The 19,954-nt window shown below is 34.8% G+C and overlaps 1 protein-coding gene across 2 annotated transcripts; it reads right to left on the bottom strand.

Moving 5' to 3' along the window:
* Positions 1-2,499: 2,499 nt before the first annotated feature.
* LOC132052811 (uncharacterized protein YKR070W-like) lies at positions 2,500-9,076 on the bottom strand. 2 transcript variants are annotated; one of them, XM_059444498.1, is made up of 12 exons: positions 8,909-9,076; positions 8,727-8,830; positions 7,234-7,269; positions 6,059-6,132; positions 5,850-5,890; positions 4,964-5,035; positions 4,661-4,862; positions 3,958-4,053; positions 3,799-3,866; positions 3,401-3,596; positions 3,235-3,318; positions 2,500-2,985 (listed from the first exon to the last, which is right to left on the bottom strand). In XM_059444498.1, exons 1-12 carry the CDS (start codon positions 8,983-8,985, stop codon positions 2,926-2,928), a joined length of 1,110 nt encoding a protein of 369 aa, XP_059300481.1. In that variant the 5' UTR covers positions 8,986-9,076; the 3' UTR covers positions 2,500-2,925. The 2 variants fall into 2 exon arrangements, with proteins under 2 accessions (XP_059300481.1, XP_059300482.1); XM_059444499.1 differs by lacking the exon at positions 6,059-6,132 and having other exon boundaries at positions 8,727-9,050.
* Positions 9,077-19,954: the final 10,878 nt, after the last annotated feature.

Genomic DNA, 19,954 nt, shown 5'->3' with positions numbered 1-19,954 from the left:
AGGTCGCATGTATAGTTTCAGTGTGAACTCGACATTTTTGGTATAGTTTAAGTGTCATTTGATGTATTTTGCCTTAATTTTTCAATACTTTAACTGTTTCTTAAAGTTGGGAGCCGTTTGGACATGATTTCATCTCATGAGATGAAATCATGTTTGGACATGCAATTTGGATTTCTTAAGTTGCAATTTTTTTTATAAACATAAAACCCCACAAGTTGTGAAAACCATCAAATTTTTTCCAATTCTTATACAATCTTATCAAATGAGTAAATCATAGTTCATAATAAAATTAATACGCTACTAGAAGGCCTTTCTAAAAAATACAACATCAATTGATCAAACTTTAATTCAATAAAAAGGAAAATTTAACATGAATAGTAATGTAACTACTCTTTAATATAATCCTCCCACATGGTACGAACAATATATCTACCAACTTATGGTTGATAAACATGATTGGTAAATATATCTACCAACTTATGATTTTTTTTTTCACAAAATATAAACGTATGGGTCAAATTTTACATTTATATTTTTTGAAATTATGATTTCAAATCCCAAATCATGCCTTTTTGGATAATTTGAGATTTCATCTTATGAGATGAAATAAGAGTTTAAATCGCATGTCCAAACGCCTACTTAAATCAGTTTCAAATTTGGTGCGAATAACTTTTTTCCATATTCCGCGTGTCTAGTGATTAAATAGCATACGTAGTAATATCCCAGTAAATGTGCTTTTGGTACCGAAAGTGGAATACCGAAATTACATATTAAGTAACCCTTTTAGGCGAGACACCCATAAGACAAGTGTATACTCCCTCCGTCCCACAATAAGTGTCACCTTAACCAAAAAAAATTATCCCATAATAAGTGTCACCTTGGGAAATCAATACATATATTGATAATTTTTTCCTACTTTGCCCTTAGACAAAAACTAACAAATGTATGTATTCAAGACAAAAAGCACATAGAAACTTGATATTGTTAAATTCCCAATGTAAAAGGCTTACTTTTCATGCATGAGCTAATCAAAAGGGAAAAATAATTTATTTTTATTATATAGGGGTAGTTTAGTAAATTTTACATTGCATTATTAATTTTTTAATATGCGTATTTTTTGCTAAGGTAACACTTATTATGGGACGGAGGGAGTACAATGGTAGTTGAATTAGGATGAAACATAACCATTTCTTATGTTCTAACTCTCACATATTAAAGAACGGAATTTGATTAGTGCCAAAACTGACTAACTACTAATGAAGTGACTAATAATAGTACAGCACATATAGTTGCGTGGAGTTTATAAATTCTTAATCAACATTGGTGATTAGACATATAAGTTAACGATGATTCCCTTATTTTTTTTAAATGTTAGGAAAGCTACTGGGCACTGGCCAAACAAATTATAGACAAAATGGTTGCAACCTGCAACTAATGGAATATCTTTTTTATGAAAATGACGCACAACTATCATCAAACTTTTAAATGCAAAAATGGATTTTCATATCCTGCACCTGTGCACCATGCATTTTGTTTATACCTTAAAGTTGTGTGTTACGTATTTATAGGATTAATACTATATTATTTCCTTCTAGATCTTTCCGACTTATCTCCCATCAAGATTATAATCCCACTGATATTTCTGCAGCTTTGTCACCCCATAATCTCGTTTATTATTTTTTGAAATAAAAACAGATTTGAAAAGATCAAGACATAAGTCAACAATCTAAGATAAAAAGTCTAAGCTTATGAAAAGATCTTCAAACCTACCGATATGAGGACATATGGGTTGAATAGCCTTGAACGAGATAATGCTCCAAGATTTAATAAAGTCATAGAATTAACTGACACATAAAAATGCAAAAGAAGTTAGGATACCTTAATTCGGTTGTTTTAGCATCCCTAACAAATATAATTGCGAAAAAGGGCCATTAAATTGCAAGAAAATGTAGAAACAGCACCTAATATTACTTAAATTACTTTTTAATAAGGGAAACTTCACAAAAGTTGGGTCATTATTGCTTGCCGCCTCAACAGCTATGAGCTAATAGATCTATTTTCCAAGACACGTCGAAAATACCTACCAAGGTTCACAAAAACGCAAAGAGTTGGCATCTCCAATTTAATTTGTTGGCTGCGCCTTCCATCTAATTAAAATAGTTACCACTTGGTAGGAATTCGAAAAATCTTACTGATACACACCACTTGGGACCTTTTTATAATCATGGCCAATGAGCTATGATCTCACTATAGTGAATGTGTTGTAAATTCCGACCAGCCGTGGCAACTTGCTGGCGTTGAATGCTTATTGTTAATACTATATTTGGTCCATATTATTTGTATTTTCAAAGACCCCTTAATAAATATTTAGAAGCTTTAATTATAAGTTTATTAAGTTTAAACACCCTCTATTTCTCTTCGAATGTCTAACTTAATTAACACTTCACTAATTACTAAAGCTATATATGGAAAAGGCATATCATAAACAGTCTCTACGCAGCCAAACTCATCCATCAGATAACTTGTGTAGTAAAATCCTAAAAGAAGCCGGAACCTACTCCATAACAAAGTCATTTGAAGTTTAACAATAATATTCTGACAAAAATGGATATCAAGACCGTTTACAGCAAGAAATGATCCGCACAAGGAATCAACTCGGTTCTGGGAATGACGTGCTAAAATGTTCATGTACTTTCCTCTCAGATATAAGAATCAGGTTTGCGGCACTTGTTTCTTCAACAGGTGCAGAGGTCTAATCAATGCTTTATTGTAATGAGAACAAATTTGAATTTTTTGCACTCGCCGAAAAGAGGCATATAAATGTTGATTTGCAAAGCTAGGAGGTCCGCCAAATCTTCTTCATGGAAATTAGTCCAATTAACATATCTAAGGTAAAAAAATGTTGAGAGTTTTACCAGATGTGCATCATGAGATACACTCCTTGTTCAAAATGTAGTCTACTGCTTCTTCCACAGTGTCAACAACCTGCACCGAATGAAGATCATGCTAGGGTAACGTGTCCTTTGTAAACATCATCATATTTGCTTAAAGGCTGTCCAGAAATGGACCATACTGTAAATATGTGTGTGGATACCATATATCCACTTACTAGCTTTACAAACTAATTTTCGTCGATTGGGTGAGTGCAAAAGGAATTAAAGAGGAAACAGTTATGTGTTATCCTATAAAGAAATAAATATATGCAGTCATAGGTCAAAGATATCATTTGCCCACCAGATCTGCGGGAAAATCGTCATGATTTTCTTTCCCCTTGAAGACCCCAGTCCTTGTCAAAATAGAGAACCAAGGAATTCCAGCCTAAAAGGTAAGATTTAGACTTAGATATAGTTCAAGTTATGAAATAGCTTAGTAGTAGCATAAAGTAAGTCTAAGAACAAACCTGCCGAGCTCCTTTGATATCAACAGAGGGATTATCACCAATCATATATAAGGTTTTGAAATGCTGCTTTCTACCATCAACCTGATGGTTATTGTGACATGATTGTAGAACTTGCATCAATACTGTCTCCGCATTATTAAATACAAAAGGATTTGGTTTCCCATATGACGTATACTTCAGAACAGCAGGGTGAACGCTGTAACAAAAACTGGTCTCAGAAGCACATTACAGGAAGGTGTAGTTTCTTTTACATCATATCTACATCCATCTTACATATATTTTACGTAATATTAAGATATATACAAATCTATTATCAGAGCAAGATAATAAAATGCAAGCTACATTCTCAATTGTCAGATATCATATCAAGTCTGAAGATATTTGAAAATGAGCCTCACGCATTGAAGACGGATTCTAGTGCAATTCTGAAAGCACCCATGCCAAGTCGTTCAGATGGAAACAAGGCCTAGAGTCAACGGTTAGATAGAAAAGGTTACATTCTCCATGAATATGTTCAGAAAAGCAAGGACAATCAGATCTATTTAGAACTGAAAAACCTGATAGGCAAGGTCATCATTTGCAAAAAAGAGTGGTGGCTGGTGTGCAATCTCTTTTCCTGGAAGCCCTCCAGTCCTTAGAATGTCACAGAGAACCTAAAATTGACTTCTCTTGTTAGAATTGCAAAACTTCAATGGGGGGAGTGAAAGCAAATTTGAGCACATTAATTCCATGTAGTAAGACAAGGAGATGCATGCAAATGCACACAAAAATCAAGAAAAAGAGGAACAGCAAGATGTATGGAAGTTTGATGGACCTGACTGGGACTGTAAAATAAGACTTCACAAATCAAAGCGAAAGATAGATTATGAAAAGCAAAATATCAGAAAGAAGTTTATTAGTCAAATATTGAAGGACACATCTGGTTAACAAATGTACCTGCAAATCACTAATTCCTTAATAGAAATCCACCAAGCCAAATATACCTGGCATCTGGTGAAATAGTTGAATGATACATCCACTAGATTCAATGTTATATGTCAAGTGCTATCTTACATGAAAAAATTCATCAACGAGCCTACCCTAAGCCCCACCCCAAACCAAGAAAAGAAAAGAAAAACGAGATAAGAAAAAAAAGAGAAAGCATGAAGAGGAAAATAAGCATAGAAGTGTCGATCAATCTTTGTTTCTTTACATATAACTTTAGCTTTAATCTTCCAGGTAAATGCAAGCTTAAGCCTATTAGATTATAAAGAAGGGTACCTGGATGTCCCTGCTCCAATCAACAGAATCACTAACAACAAAAACTGCCTGCACTCTCTGTAAGCACGGATCATTGTTCAAAGCTATATGCTTAGACTTGTTATTCTGATTAACGTCCTGCTTGTCTGTCCATTTTTTGTATTGTGCCAATGGGTCAATGTTGTCAAAATAAGATGCATACTCATCTATGGAGAGAACATTTCTGAAATTTAAAGCATAGTAGTATATCACTGTTGAAATTGTTAAGCATCTGAAGAATGCACTTTAAACCACATTCATAAGGTGCAAAACCAGGGAGCTTACTTAAAACCATATTCAGACATCACTTCAGCAGGTTCTCCTTTTCCAACAGCAACAACAAGCTCATTCTCAAATCTGTTAACATGGATTTAACTTGTTAAAGCCAACCAAAGCAAATTTTGATCTTTCAAACTTGATTTTTAATTAATATAAACTGCTCTAGTTCCACATATATTTTCCCTTTTAACCCTGCTGTGCTATCCTGCAAATCTATAGGGCATTGATGGAACCCCACACTTACACTCTGGGCTCTTAAGTTTGGTTGTTGTGTCTGTATCTAACACTTCTCTTTTCTCATACACGATGCACTGACCAACACTTCAGCACTTTTAGCTTTAGCAAGTCCATATAATTAATACATGTAATCATAATTGATGAGATAAATATTTCTGGATGTCCAATTTGGGACAGCAGAATATGTTGCATCCACTTTCAGAGTCAGTTCTTGAATACCAATTAAACGGACAACCATTTGCTAAGCTTTTTGTTTTCTTTCTTTTTCCAAACAAGATAACCATTTTGTAAACTGTTACAGTGATTATTTGTAAGTGGTCAATTTACTGAAGACATGCTTGCACTTCTATAACTAAGCTATGTCCTGCTTTAAAATATGCGGTGTTGACATACTGATAATTCACATGTTGTTAGGTGCTTCAAAAGTTTATCGCTATTAGTTCCAGTTCAGAAGAAGGCACATCCTTGCATTACATTCTTATAAAGCACACCCGCACTAAAGAAGTAGAGATATCTGACATTCTTATAAAGTACACCCGCACTAAAGAAGTAGAGATATCTGTTTTCTTCTACTAATTGTTTTTCTTTTTTTTTTTTTTTTTTTTAATATTTGAATGGGGAGAGTGGGTACGAGATTTAACAAACGAAAGATTACCTTCTCATCAACTGTTTGAATGGTGTATGCCCCTGTATAACCTGCAGATCAAACACACAAGGCTTTAAGATAAGGAGCAAGTGCACATCCTAGGACTACCAACTCATGGAAAGGTCCATTGTTGAAGAAGAAGAGCAGATTATGATCAAGACAAAAACACTAATTAATCAGATAAAACTTCAACACTATGTCTCTCCGAAATAGTATACCTGTAAAGGTAGGATATTGACATCCAACAATCCACCCAACTCCTTTGCTCTTTTAGATTCAGGAACACCACCTCCTATGGAATATAAAACACCACATCAAGCCTCTTTCTTCTGATAAGCAATAAGCTCTCAAAATTCACGCCTACTACTCCAAGGTTCAGAACAGTAGGTCACAATAAGGTTGTCTCCATGAGTCACAGAAGGAAACATCAATTACTTTGATAGGAGAACTAGTATAGGATGGATGAATATTTACTGTGATTCTAGTAAGTGAAAGAAGCCACTCCACCTATTTGGCATAATTTTTCACTCAATCTCTATCATTAGATCCAATTAAAGAGCTCCATCGATAAACCTAATTCTTTCTTTTATAATTTCATCGATAGACCTAGTTTATGTTCACCTGATGCATAGAACACATAAGAAGCGCATGTCATTTTGATTACACTCAATTTTGTTAGGTATAAAAAGTGGAAACTCAAGACAAAAGGAATGTAAATGTGAAACCAGCACGGAAGCTGATCGACTTTGAATGTCTTGATCGAAGAGATTTTTCTGAAGTAAACCCTGCACCCATCTCCATATGGAACTATGAACCAAAATACTAACCGATGATAATGGGTTTTATTCATTCATAGAAGCGGCAAAATATCTTTATTGGGAGAGAACTAAAATCCTATGAATCATCAATTATTTAAGGGATATTGTTATCAACAACTTCAACCACCTAAAAATTCCCAACTTATCTCAACTCAACAAGGATACTCACCATCCACATATTGCTGTTAAGCATAATAGTTTGGAATAGGTCAGTGAAACCCCAGTTAATGATACAGGCCGCTACATGTTTATATACCCCAGTTCTATGCCCCTGACACCTTCTTCTGCTTTCATATTATTTCAGGAAATGTTCAACCTCAAGCAACACTTAGTAATCACTAATCACAAATAAGACAGGACAGCACGTTCTCAAAGCAGACCACCTACTGGCACGAAAGAGATAGTATAAGATGTAAATTTAGCGAGTTAACGTGTTGATATGGATTTATTCAAATGTCATGATCCGTCCTATTCCGGAACTTGTGATGTCTAACTTAGATACTTGCATTTACGGAGCTGTTAGTTTAAGTAGCTAGAGAACGAAAGCACAATAATCAGTTACATCAACCACTCACCATTGGTCAAGAATACATAGGGAACCTTCAAAATACCTGCACAAATCAAAAGTTACTAAAGTTAACCTCCCTAATCATGGTTACCAACAGAAAGTGCCAATAAATAGCTCCAAGCCTGTAAAAGTATGAGTCAGCAGTATTTAGATGGTAACGTTACAACATCACAAAGGAGAGGACAACTTCTCATCAGAAGAACTCAATCAGAATGAGAAAATGAAGTCCTTCAAAGACTACAGAAAACACTATGACGTAATCATTTTCCATGTTTTCAAAGTAAGTGGAGAATTCAACAGATTATTATAGGGTGCGTCCTATATGATGGAAAATGTTTTCTGTGAAAAGTACGTTTTATCGGGTAATAAATTTCTGAATCTTTTTCCACTGTTTAGTTGAGTCAAAAGGTTAACATATGGTGATCATAAGATAGAGAACTAGGTGTGAGGTTGCTTGTTTTGGTCCGATATCAAGAAAGAAAAAGGAGTGTGTTTGGGGTGATAGTTTTTTGAGTATTACAGATTGATAGCATTGTCCATATATTGGTAAAGCATATAATACCGGATATTTTGTGTAGAAAAATTACTTCAGTGCATATCAATTTCCCCATTTTGGTGGAAATTTTCCACAATTCTTGATAACCAAGCACTGAAAAATGATTTTATCAAGAAATATACTTCTTCAAACATTTCTGCCATGCCAAATACACCAATAGTTAAGCAAAATATATTAATTTCAGGAGTAACAACAAAAAATATGAGTGAGCGCCTATAGCTTATTCTGGAACATCATTCTCATTCCCTCTTGCATCAACCCTGAGGCTGCATAAGATCATGTATATTACTCCCTCCGGTTCAAAAAGGGTGTCCACTTAGCCTTTATTTTTTGGTTCAAAAAGAGTGTCCACTCACCAAATCAAGAAAGAATTAATCTTACTTTTTCATATTTGCCCTTATTAAGTGTTAAGTGACCAAAACCCAACACCTATTTAATTAGGGGCATTTTAGTCAAATTACCTATTTTTGCCTAAGAGTTAGTATTGTGCAAATGTGTAAGCGGACACTCTTTTTGAACCGGAGGGAGTACTAAGATTTCTTCTAAGGGAGCTAAAAGTAAAAAACAAAAGTTGAACATTTTTCGTTTATACTTCTTTGCTTTACCACATACAGTACATAAAAAGCGCAGCGCGGTGCACAAAGCATCTTGCGTTATCACGGTATGGGAAGGGTCGTGTGATCTAGACAACCTACCGCACCACATTCAGTAAATATTTTACATTATACATAAAAAGAGAATGTTAACTCGACCTTTGCAAAATATGCAGGCCACTAGAATTCCTAAGTTCTATCTTCTAAGATTCTTAAGTATAATTCTCATTTCCTCTTGTAACAAATCAAACCTTATACGATTACGAATATCAATAAAATTTCAATTGGAACAATAAAATAAGAACAAACAGTTAACCAAATGTAATAGTCAAAACGATGTCGTGCTCGCACCGGCATCGTCATAAAGGCGTTTGAGAGCTCGAGGAGAGCCGCCGATAGGATTGCTGCCGCGGAGCAAAACGCCGTCAATGTCGAACGCAATGCCGAATGACGCTCTGCATTATCAAATAGAAGATTATGAATTCTCATAAAACTATAAAAAGACTAAAGAGATAGGGGGAGAAATTAAGTACGGATTGGAGGTGGAGTGAAGTTGACGATATGAGAAAGTTGAAGAGAGCTTTCTTGTTAAGATTTGCAGAATTCTCATATTCGAAGATGCTCCTATACTGGCTTTTCGCCTTTGCCCTCAATCTTTTCAACAGTAAAACCAGACTGCTTTATTGGATTGTAAAATTTGTAACCCGTCGCTCTGATATGGTATGGAGCCCGTCGTAGCTTAGCTGATTTAAAATAACTCATAAGCATTATCACCTAAGCATTAAGGGGTGAAGATGATGTAACAAATTATAAGCAGTGTTTGGATAAGGTACTGAAACCGATAATAAGAAACTCAAGCGTTTGGTTAAAAAATGCTGGTAAGCACTTTTTTATATTAAAATGACTTAAATACCCTTAAACTGTTGTGATTTTACAATAGTTTAAATTTTAGATTAATCTAAATACGAAATAATTATTGATTAGAATTATTTTTTTATAAGTATAAATTATGTTATGATAAGCGAAAATATAATAATAATTACTAATTGACAAAAATAGTCATTAAATAACATACTTAAATACTACACGAAATGTTTATATAGAGAACATAAAAAATAGAGAAATTCATAGACACCAAGAGGAATTACGAATATTCCATCAAGATGAAGTAGAGTTACGATAAAAACATTAGAAATTCAATATGCAAATCACGATTCTTCTTACTTAACACATGCAAATGAACTTTATAAAGTAATAAGGATGATAGAAGATTGATTTATAATTGATATCTTTATCATCCATATCCAATTGTGTTTTATGCGGAAGTACTTCAGATTATTTCATGACGATAGTCGGCGTTGTTACTGAATTTTGAGAAAAGTCATGAAAAAGGTAAGGAAGTGAAGTTATGGACAGGGTTAGGGTTTTAATTTCAGTAGGGATATTTGAGGAATTACAAAATAATATTAAGGATAGAATTGTAAAAATCTTGATCAAACCTGAAGTGCTTATAAGCTGAAAAATGATAATATGACCAACTTATAAATTTTAACTTATTTTAGCGTATAAGCACTTGATTTATAAGCACATTTAATTTTACCAAACGAGTAAATAAGTTAAAAAGTAATTTATAAGCAGGTTTGATCAGCTTATAAGCTTAGCCAAACACCCTCATAATGTCCGTAAATAATTAGCTTTTCAGCTTTTAAGTTTTGCTTGGTTTAGCCTTAAAAAAAAAAAAAAAAAAACCACTTTGAAGTTCTTTTTTTTCTCAAAAGTTTTTGCAAACAAAAAACTTGCTAAAATTTTAATGAGTTACTTTATCCATGACACTAAATTAGTCCCCCCTTTGTTCTAACTTATATGACATTTTTTTAGTCAGTACAAAAAAAAAAAAAAACAAATTATATATTTAACAACAATTTAACGCGAATATTCTCATTTTCTCTTAATGAAATAATTTCTAGTCACAAGAAAATTTATGTCTGTTTTCTATATTTAATAATAATTTAACTCTAAAATTTCAGTTTTAACTTAATGAAATAATTTCTAGCCAAAAAATTTGTTTTGACTTGTTAAGACCATAAAATTAAAAAATTAAAAATCATTTCTTTCTTAAATTTTGTGTCCAGTAAAACACCCTCAGATAAATAGGGACGGAGGTAATACTATTTTTATCACGTTAAAATAGTTACGTAAATGTTATAGTGAAGTGGGTGAAATTTTCTAACTATACCATTAGAACGAGTAAAGTTTAGTAGCTTTCATATCACAAAAAATAATTTTGGAATTTTATTAAATTTTTAGTGATGATGCGAGAACTATAACAATCCAGATAAAAGTAGCGCCATATAACTTGAGACAAATAGACTATAAAATTATTGTGCCCAATAGAGTAATGAATAAAATTACAATATTTACTAAGGCATTCACCAAAAGAATAAAGAGCCCTATATTATTATTCTTGACAAAAGCAATTATTCCATCTCCTCAATTACCAGCCTCCAACTAACCAAAAACGGAGGAGAAATAGAAGGCAGTCCCTATTGTTAGGATTTAAAATCCCAAATCCGACTTTTGTAAGCAGATTCCCAGGAAAGATTGGAGGGTCACAGCTGGACCACTTAAATACCAATCTCCTTAGACAGAACCTACTTACGCCGTGTGTGTAAGCGAAGAATAAATAACACACACGGTTTATAGTGGTTCACCCTCAATGTGAGAGCTACGTCCACGTTGTCTGCAGATCTTATTAAAGAAGAAATATTACAAGTGTTTACAACACTCAACCTCACAACCCCAATCCCAATGACACTCAAGAATTTTACCACACAAAATTCTCTCAAAGACCTTCTCTTACTTGGGCCTTTCACTAAGAAAGTATTTCTCTTAGATTTTTCTCTCTTTGGGATGTGTTGTCTTCTTCAATTTGGTGTATCTAGCAAATGAGAAAGCTTCCTATTTATAGGTATGAGATGAACCTATTGATGTCATTAGTGACTTAAGCAAGCACTTGACAATTTGCCAAAGACAAGGAAGATGTTTTCTTCCTCAAAACAAGGGAAGTGTTTTCTTCTCAAAACAAGGAAGTGTTTTCTTCCCTAAAATAAGGATGGACCCAACAAATCTCCCACTTGAAGACTAATTTTAATTTGTCTTCACACTTTGATCGATACGACAGCTCTTTCCTAGTTTCATACTTCGTGCAGCCAACCGGGCCGAACACGCTTCGCTTGTCAACATCACCACCGTTGTCGCATTAACATAACCTTGCAATCCTGTTTCGATTTTCGGAAATACAGAGCTGAACTCGAGCTACCTTTCAGATATCTGAATATCCACTTCACAGCCTCCCAGTGTTGCTTTTCCGGATTGCTCATAAATCCTGGTGACAACTCCCAATCGCATGTGCAATGTCCGGTATCTTGTCCATCCGTTTCTTCTCATCCTCGGTTGTCGACGACCGATCCTTTGACAACCGAAAGTCTCCCGACGAAGAGAGTCTTGGCTTGGGCATCACGTGTTGAACTTTTTGATAACTTTCCTCACATATTCTTCGTGAGCGTTTGATGCCCTCTTTCTTCGTCGAAATCCCTTTGCAACCACCTTGCTTTATAATGCCTTCTTCCATCGGGTTCTTCCTTTATCCGATAAACCCATTTGTTTTGCAATGCCCTCTTATCCTTTGGCAATTCGGCTAATTCCCATGTATGATTTGCCGATAGGAGTCCATCTCATCTTTTCATCGCTGGGCCCCACTTAGTCGATTCATCGACTTGCATTGCTTCATAACATTCCGCTCACCCCTATCGAAAGGTAAATGTAGTTGAGGGACGGAGAGTACCGTGAATCCCGCTTCCCCGATCCCGGATGATCTACGCAGCTTCTGTGATCGGCGTCCGTTGATTTGTTTGAGACCGCACTTTCACCGCACTTCTCGGATTATTTGTTCCTCTCGCCTCGCCGTACATCGGCTGCGGCTGTGTGTCGGAAAGTCCCTCAAATCGACTATTTCCGATTCCTTGTCCCGACATTCCGAATTTTTTGCAACTTGTCTTTGTACGCAAGACCTCTTCATTGAAGACAACATTCCTCGCCTCGGATGATCTTCCGATTTTGTTCATCCCAAAATCGATAACCAAGCTCGGTGTCACCATAGCCAATAAAGTAACACTTCTTTGATTTTGGATCAAGCTTCTTCTAGCCGTATCATCATTATGAACATATGATAAACGTTAACGAACACTTTCGAAATGAAAGATTTACCTTTCGCCACCCGGACTTCTTCCGGAATTCGAAATCCAAGGGAACCCCGACGGTCCCTCGGTTAATTAAGAAGGCCGCGGTATTGACCGCACCGCCCCGAATGTCTTGGGGCGATCCGAGTGTATTCTCATACTCGAGCACGCTCGTTCAACGTTCGGTTCATTCTTTCGCTACTCCATTTTGTTGCGGCGTTCCGGAATAGTCTTCATCATCTTGATTCCATTATCGCACAATACCGTTTGAAATCACCATCAATGTATTCTCCGCCGTTGTCGGACCTCAAACACTTCAACTCGAGGTTTGTTTCATTCTCGACCATGGCTTTCCATCTTTTGAATACACTAAACACATCGGATTTATTTTTCATAAAATAAACCCACACCTTCCCGGTCGAATCATCAACGAAGGTCACGTAGTAGTGTGATCCTCCAAGAGAGGGAACATGGTAGGTCCCCACACGTCTGTGTGCACCAATTCCAGCTTTTCGACCTTCAACTCCTCGCTGCATTTGAGAAGCTTACTCGCTTTTGTTTTCCGAGAATGCAGGCTCTCACACGTATGAAGGTCCACCGTCTTCGCCCTCCGAATTAAGCCATTTGTCACCAACGGCTTCATCCCCTTTCCGTCGATATGTCCCACCGACAATGCCACAAACTGTTTTCTTGTGTTGTCAACCACAAGAATGACGTATCACGACAGCTAGTCGTCATGTAGAGAGTGCCAATCTTCTTTCCTCGGCCAACTACCATAGCACCTTTCGCCACCTTCCAAGAACCATTACCAAAATTGAGATCATATCCCTCATCATCAAGTCGACCCTACCGAGATCGGGTTTTGCATCGACTTTGAACATGTCTAACTTTTGTAATCTTCCATGAGGATCCATTTGACATCTTCAAATTAATGTCTCCCGTGCCAACAACGTCTACGGCTCTCCGTCGGCTAAATAAACTTTGCCGAGATTCCCACCACGTAGTTTGTCATTATATCATGATGTGGGGTGGTATGAAAGGACGCTCCGAGTCAAGCACCCAAGAGTCTATCGGTCGTCAACCGATAAGCAACAACGCATCCCAATGTCTTCCGTAGCGGCGTTGATTCGACCCCTTCTTGTCGTCCTCCTTCTTGGCGCCTGGCTTTTCTTGAAGTGACCTGGTTTTCCACAGTTCCAACACTCACGTGTTCGTCCCGTCCGGATTGACCCCTCGCCATTCCTTGACTTCGATCCGCCCCTATTTCGGTTGAGTCAAAATTTAAATCCGCTTTACCTCGTTTTCAACATTAAAAAGCGAACTCGTCGATGCTCTCCGTAATCTGTCCCCGCGCACCTCCTCGCCAAGGATACGATCCCAACATCGTTGAACTTTAGTTTTGTTTCGCCGACGTAATTACTAACCGCTGCTTCATTGTCTCGACCTATTTGGTAGGGATGCCAACAAAATTAGAGCTTGCACTTCATCATCAAAATCAATTTCCGATGACAATTGATTTACAATGGTATTGAATTCATTTACGTGTGCGAAACATGAGCATTTTCCATCATCTTTAGATGAAATAGTTTCTTCATGAGAAATACCTTATTATTTGCCGAAGGTTTCTCACATATCGACAATACCTTCATCATATCTCGCGGTGGTCTTTTCCTTTGCCACGTTGTGAGCAACGTTCTTCACAACAACGTCCGAATGACTCCCGAACTTGTCCGTCGAGGAGATCCCAATCTGCTTTCATCTCCTCCGGTTTTGGACTCGAGGTTCATGAAGTTTTCTCGCCATATAAATAATCTTCAATTTGCATTCTCCGAATGCAAAATCCGTACCATCGAATTTACCGATGCCGTACGTCGTACCATCTTCGCCTCCCATCGTTTCTAAATCACAACACAACCCGTTGCTCGATACCTCATTGTTAGGATTTAAAATCCCAAATCCGACTTTTGTAGTTGCATTCCCAGAAAGATTGAGGGTCACGAATGGACCACTTAAATACCAATCTCCTTGACGGAACCTACTTACGCCGTGATGTAAGCGAAGAATAAATAACACACACAGTATTTATAGTGGTTCACCCTCAATGTGAGCTACGTCCACGCTTGTCTTTGCTGCAGATCTTATTAAAGAAGAAATATTACAAGTGTTTACAAACACTCAACCTCACAACCCCAATCCCAATGACACTCAAGAATTTTACCACAAAAATTCTCTCAAAGACCTTCTCTTACTTAGGCCTTTCACTAAGAGTATTTCTCTTAGATTTTTCTCTTTGGGATGTGTTGTCTTCTTCAATTTGGTGTATCTAGCAAATGAGAAAGCTTCCCTATTTATAGGTATGAGATGAACCTATTGATGTCATTAGTGACTTAAGCAAGCACTTGACAATTTGCCAAAGACAAGGAAGATGTTTTCTTCCTCAAAACAAGGGAAGTGTTTTCTTCCTCAAAACAAGGGAAGTGTTTTCTTCCCTAAAATAAGGGATGGACCCAACACCTATCACACTTGAGAAAATCAATTAGAATAATCAAAAGTTTATCCATTATACAAAAACAGGCTCATTTTCACTTCCATTACACACACAAATTGAAATTGAAACAAATCGAATTACATCATAGCCTTCGTCTTTAAAATTCAGATGTAACCGAAACCAATAATCCAAGAGAAGACACCTCCATCTCCAATCTGTAGCTCGGATTTAAGTCACATGACGAGGTAAATAAACAACCACTGTTGATCCGAAAGACTTAAAAAAGTTATCTTCAAGGCAAGCTGAAGCTCGGGAAGAAAACAGGGGAACATAATTTATGTTCCCACATCCAAATGGGAATTATTAACTGATAATCCCCCAGTTTGCAATAATTGAACTAATCATCAGCCGTGTAAAGTCACCTGTCAGAATCAACACCGGAGTCGTAGCCTTCTCCTGGGGTAGCAATTGATGGTGTGGAGGACCCACTATTTCCATTCTTCCTTCCTGATTTGCCCCCAAAGGAAGCTAATTCAACAGCTGATTTCACCATAGACTTCAAAATCCTCATCTTGATTTGTCCCCTTCTTGGTGGAAAGCACTGCTTCTGGTCTGACTTGGTCATGGATTTTTCCATTTACAGGATTCTGGTTGTGATCAATTCTCAGGAAAAGGAAAGAAGATAGTATATGAAGAAGAGAGTAAAACAGAGCTTTTGAAATTGGAGATTAGAGAGTACCGGTGATGGGAAAGAATAAGTTAAAATTTAAGAGTATGATGATTGAAGGATTGGGATAAAGGGAGGGCACCTTTATATCAGTTCAAAAAAGGACCAAACAGCAAATTCCCGTTACTTGGCTCCCAAGGCTGTGGAGTGGATGCCTAATGGCATATCTGGCTTCTTGGAGTGCTTATGTGGACACTGAAATGGTCCACTTGACTACTGTAGCTGCCACGTGTTACTTTTCACCTTAAATTTTCAAATTTTAAAAGGTTCATATAGTTGAAAGGTTCACTTTTGAGTATCAGTAAATGTTATGTTCGTGACAAGACGCTGAGGCGAATTAAGGATTTCAAGAGGATGGATTCACCATTAGTTATGAGATTTTTTGATTTTTTTTGTTTTTGATTTGTTGCAGCTTAGCGCCTATGGGGTTTTTTTATTTCTTCTGCCTTTTAGGACTTGAGTAATTAGAAATAAAGAGGAAAAAAATTCATTAGATGTAATATAAAAAAGAAACACGTTTTTTACTTTTGGGTAATTAGAGTTATAGGAAAAAAAGGATTTAGAATAATATAAAAAGGAAATTAAAACGCTGCTTTAGAAAATAAAAGCATAAAAACGTACGGGAGTTTGGGTTCGATCCTAAGGCCTTGAGGAGATAAACATAACCTTGACCGATTAGGTTCACTTCTTGGCTGGATTTGACCAATTGTTCTTCAATTAATATTAGATATGTTTTTAAAAATATACACATGATATATCGAGTTTAGTTGAGTCACAATATGTTCATGTGATCCAAATTTCAAACATAAATTCGCCTCTGACAAGATGGGGTTCACAGAGATGAAAAGCATATTGTTGAATTGAGTTTAAAAGGTTCATTGAGCTGTGGAAGGTTCAAAATTTTAAAAGGTTCATTATTGAGTCGTGGAAGGTTCAAAATTTTAAACGGTTCATTGAGTCGTGGAAGGTTCAAAATCTAAAAAAACAAATTAGTTGAAAACAATATTAACACATCACCAAAGAGATCGCTGCCGCGTGTTACTTTTCACCTTAAATTTTCAAATTTTAAAAGGTTCATATAGTTGAAAGGTTCACATTTGAGTACTACTCCCCTCCGTCCAAAAAAAAAAAAAAAATTATCTTCCTTCCTTTTTTTGTCTGTCCTAGAAAAATTGACACATTTCTATATTTAGAAATAATTTAATTTTATGAGATAATTTATAGGCACACAAATATCTAAGACTTATTTTGAATATACATTTCAAAAGCTTTCTTTATTTTTAAACTCGTTTCAAATCAAACTAAAAAATCTTTTTGGATTTATTAATAAGAATGTTATGTTCGTGACAAGACGGGGTTCATAGAGATGAAAACCGTATTGTTGAATTGAGTTTAAAAGGTTCATTGAGTTGTGGAAGATTCAAATTTGAAAAGGTTCATTGAGTTGTGGAAGGTTCAAAATCTGAAGAAAAACAAATTTAGTTGACAACAATATTAACTCGTCTCCAAAGAGCATGTAACGCTGACTTCCATCTTTCACATTATAGAAAGCTTTTTATGTTAGTTACGTTTCACATTTCTTGAAGGACGATGTCATGGTTTTCTTGTTATGACATTGGGCAATCTTATTCTGATGAGCTAATATTTGTGATATATTAGGTTCAATTTCTATATTTTATTTTAATATTTCGGAAACAGCCTCCCTATCTTCTAAGATAGCGGTAAGGTCTGCGTACACTTTATCCTCCCCGGATCCACATTGTATACCTGATGTAATGAGCCGACATTATTGTACGCTAAAAAAGATATTAAGCTCTATATAAAATATTTATATTGTAGAGTTTAGAAACGTGACTAATCTCCGGTCAAACTACGGAAAAAAACTTAATTTTGAGTGATTTTCAAAAAACAAAGGCTGGAAGAAGGGAGGGGACGTTTTATTTCAGTGATTTTACGCACATAATCTGTGCGTAAAAGAACTTAAGTGTAAATGTACACTTTGATCCTTTTACGCACAGATTCTGTACGTGAAGCCTATTTTTTTTTTTTTTTTTTAATGAATTATTTTGGTTCCAAAATTTTATTTTTGGGTTATAAAAGTTCCGAACTGTCTTCATTATAGTAGTCACTAGATGGCCTACGCCCGTGCTGTGCACGGGCCCAACACTTGGGATTATAGTGTATCTATGTGTATGTAGTTGTGTTTGGCTAGTGTATATATATATATATATATACTATGTTCAAAACACGATTAATATAACATTGTAGTTTGTGCTCCGTATCTAAAACTTTATTATATTCGCGTTTGCTACGAATACAAAGTCGGCAAAAATTTATTAATACTTTTTAAAAGAGAAGACTTGTTTAAAAGAAAACTATTTTCCTCTATTTGAGATAAAATAATAGCAATATTTAAGCATCAGTTGATACTTTCAATTTTAATTCGATTAATTTAAAGGTGTAAAATACTTATTATTTTTTATCAAATTTTGATTTGGATAATTCTAATTCAAATTGTTAAATTAATTTTACATGTTTAAAACAAAATAAAGTAGAAATTGATTTTCTATTTAAACGAAGAAATACTATTTTTTAATTTTTGGTAAATATTCTCGATTTAGCTCATTTTACTTGTCATGTTGTCTTTTGCATGATTTTTTAAGGAAACGTGAATTAGAATTATGATTTGACTAATTTACCTTATTCATTATTTGATCTCCATTTGATATTAATCTCTTTTCACATTTATTAGAGTAAGAATAAAAATGAAAAGTAATTAAATTCTATCTTATTTTAAAATATAAATATTTTAAGTATATTTATTTTAGTAAACATAACAAATAAATGATATGGCGGAATAACAAATACAACAATTAAATATCTAGATTAGATTGTAGGCTAATATAAGAAAAGAAAGGAAATTGTATGTATTTGCCTATTTAACCTTTTGAAGAAAAGCGATAATATGGGGTTCATGTTTTTGGCTGTGCAATGATTTCGTTTGCTCCCACTAGTGGGTTGATACGCATGTGGCAATGAATCCACTATTATTGACTTGATGGGGATACTTTGGGAATTGGGTGCACATTTTTTTTTTGACATTGCTTTTTTTTTTTTTTTTTTTAATATGGGGTTGACTTTTTTTTTTCATGAGTTTGAAGAGGGTGGGGTCCACTTTTTGTACTTTTTTTTTAAAATATTGTTTGGCGTTTTTAGTATGGGGTCCACCCTTTTTTTTTAAGAGTGATTTGACGACCTAGTATGGTAAACCGATGTTTATATAGTAGAAAAATAGAAATATAATAAAGTATTTCTATCTACTTTTTAGAAGAGTTGGTAATATAAAGTATAAAATGTCATTTTTTTGCGCCTTAAAAAAAAAAGTGGGTCGGACCACAAAGAATTGTTTTGCCCTTAAATAAAAAAGGGGCCAAAGGACGGACGACGATCTTGTTTATAAACCCGCTTTCTATATAGTAGTAAAGTATATATATATATATATATATATATATATATATATATATATATATATATATATATATATATATATATATATGTTTAAAACACGATTAATATAACATTGTAGTTTGTGTTCCGTATCCAAAACTTTATTATATTAATGTTTGCTATGAATACAAAGTTGGCAAAAATTTATTAATACTTTTTAAAGAGAAGACTTATTTAAAAGGAAATTATTTTCTTTCTCTTTGAGATAAAACAATAGCAATATTTAAGTCGGTTGATACTTTAAATTTTAATTCGATTAATTTAAAGATGTAAAATATTCTATTGTTAATGTATGTAGATTGGGCCTAAACAATACCTATTATTTTTTATCAAATTTTGATTTGGATAATTCTAATTCAAACTATTATATTAATTTTACATGTTTAAAATGAAACAAAGTAAGAAATTTGATTTTCTATTTAAATGAAGAACTACTATTTTTAAATTATTAGTAAATATTTTTTGTTTAACTCATTTTACTTGTCATGTTGTCTTTTGCATGGTTTTTTAAGGAAACATCAATTAGAATTAGAATTTCACTAATTTACCTTATTAATTATTTGATCTCCATTTAATTTTATTTTTTCTTTTATGACATTAATCTCTTTTCACATTTATT

The sequence above is a fragment of the Lycium ferocissimum genome, chromosome 4, assembly GCF_029784015.1.
Source record: "Lycium ferocissimum isolate CSIRO_LF1 chromosome 4, AGI_CSIRO_Lferr_CH_V1, whole genome shotgun sequence".
NCBI classification, from domain to species: Eukaryota; Viridiplantae; Streptophyta; class Magnoliopsida; order Solanales; family Solanaceae; genus Lycium; species Lycium ferocissimum.
This window is presented reverse-complemented; position numbering and strand designations above follow the sequence as displayed.

Excerpts from the sequence above, each read along its gene's own strand:
- LOC132052811 (XM_059444498.1), bottom strand. The coding sequence starts at position 8,985 with ATGAGAATTCTGCAAATCTTAACAAGAAAGCTCTCTTCAACTTTCTCA. Across the intron at positions 7,270-8,726 it reads ACGCCTTTATGACGATGCCG|GTATTTTGAAGGTTCCCTAT; the intron begins GTGCGAGCACGA and ends TGATTTGTGCAG. Across the intron at positions 5,036-5,849 it reads TTCAAACAGTTGATGAGAAG|ATTTGAGAATGAGCTTGTTG; the intron begins GTAATCTTTCGT and ends CCATGTTAACAG.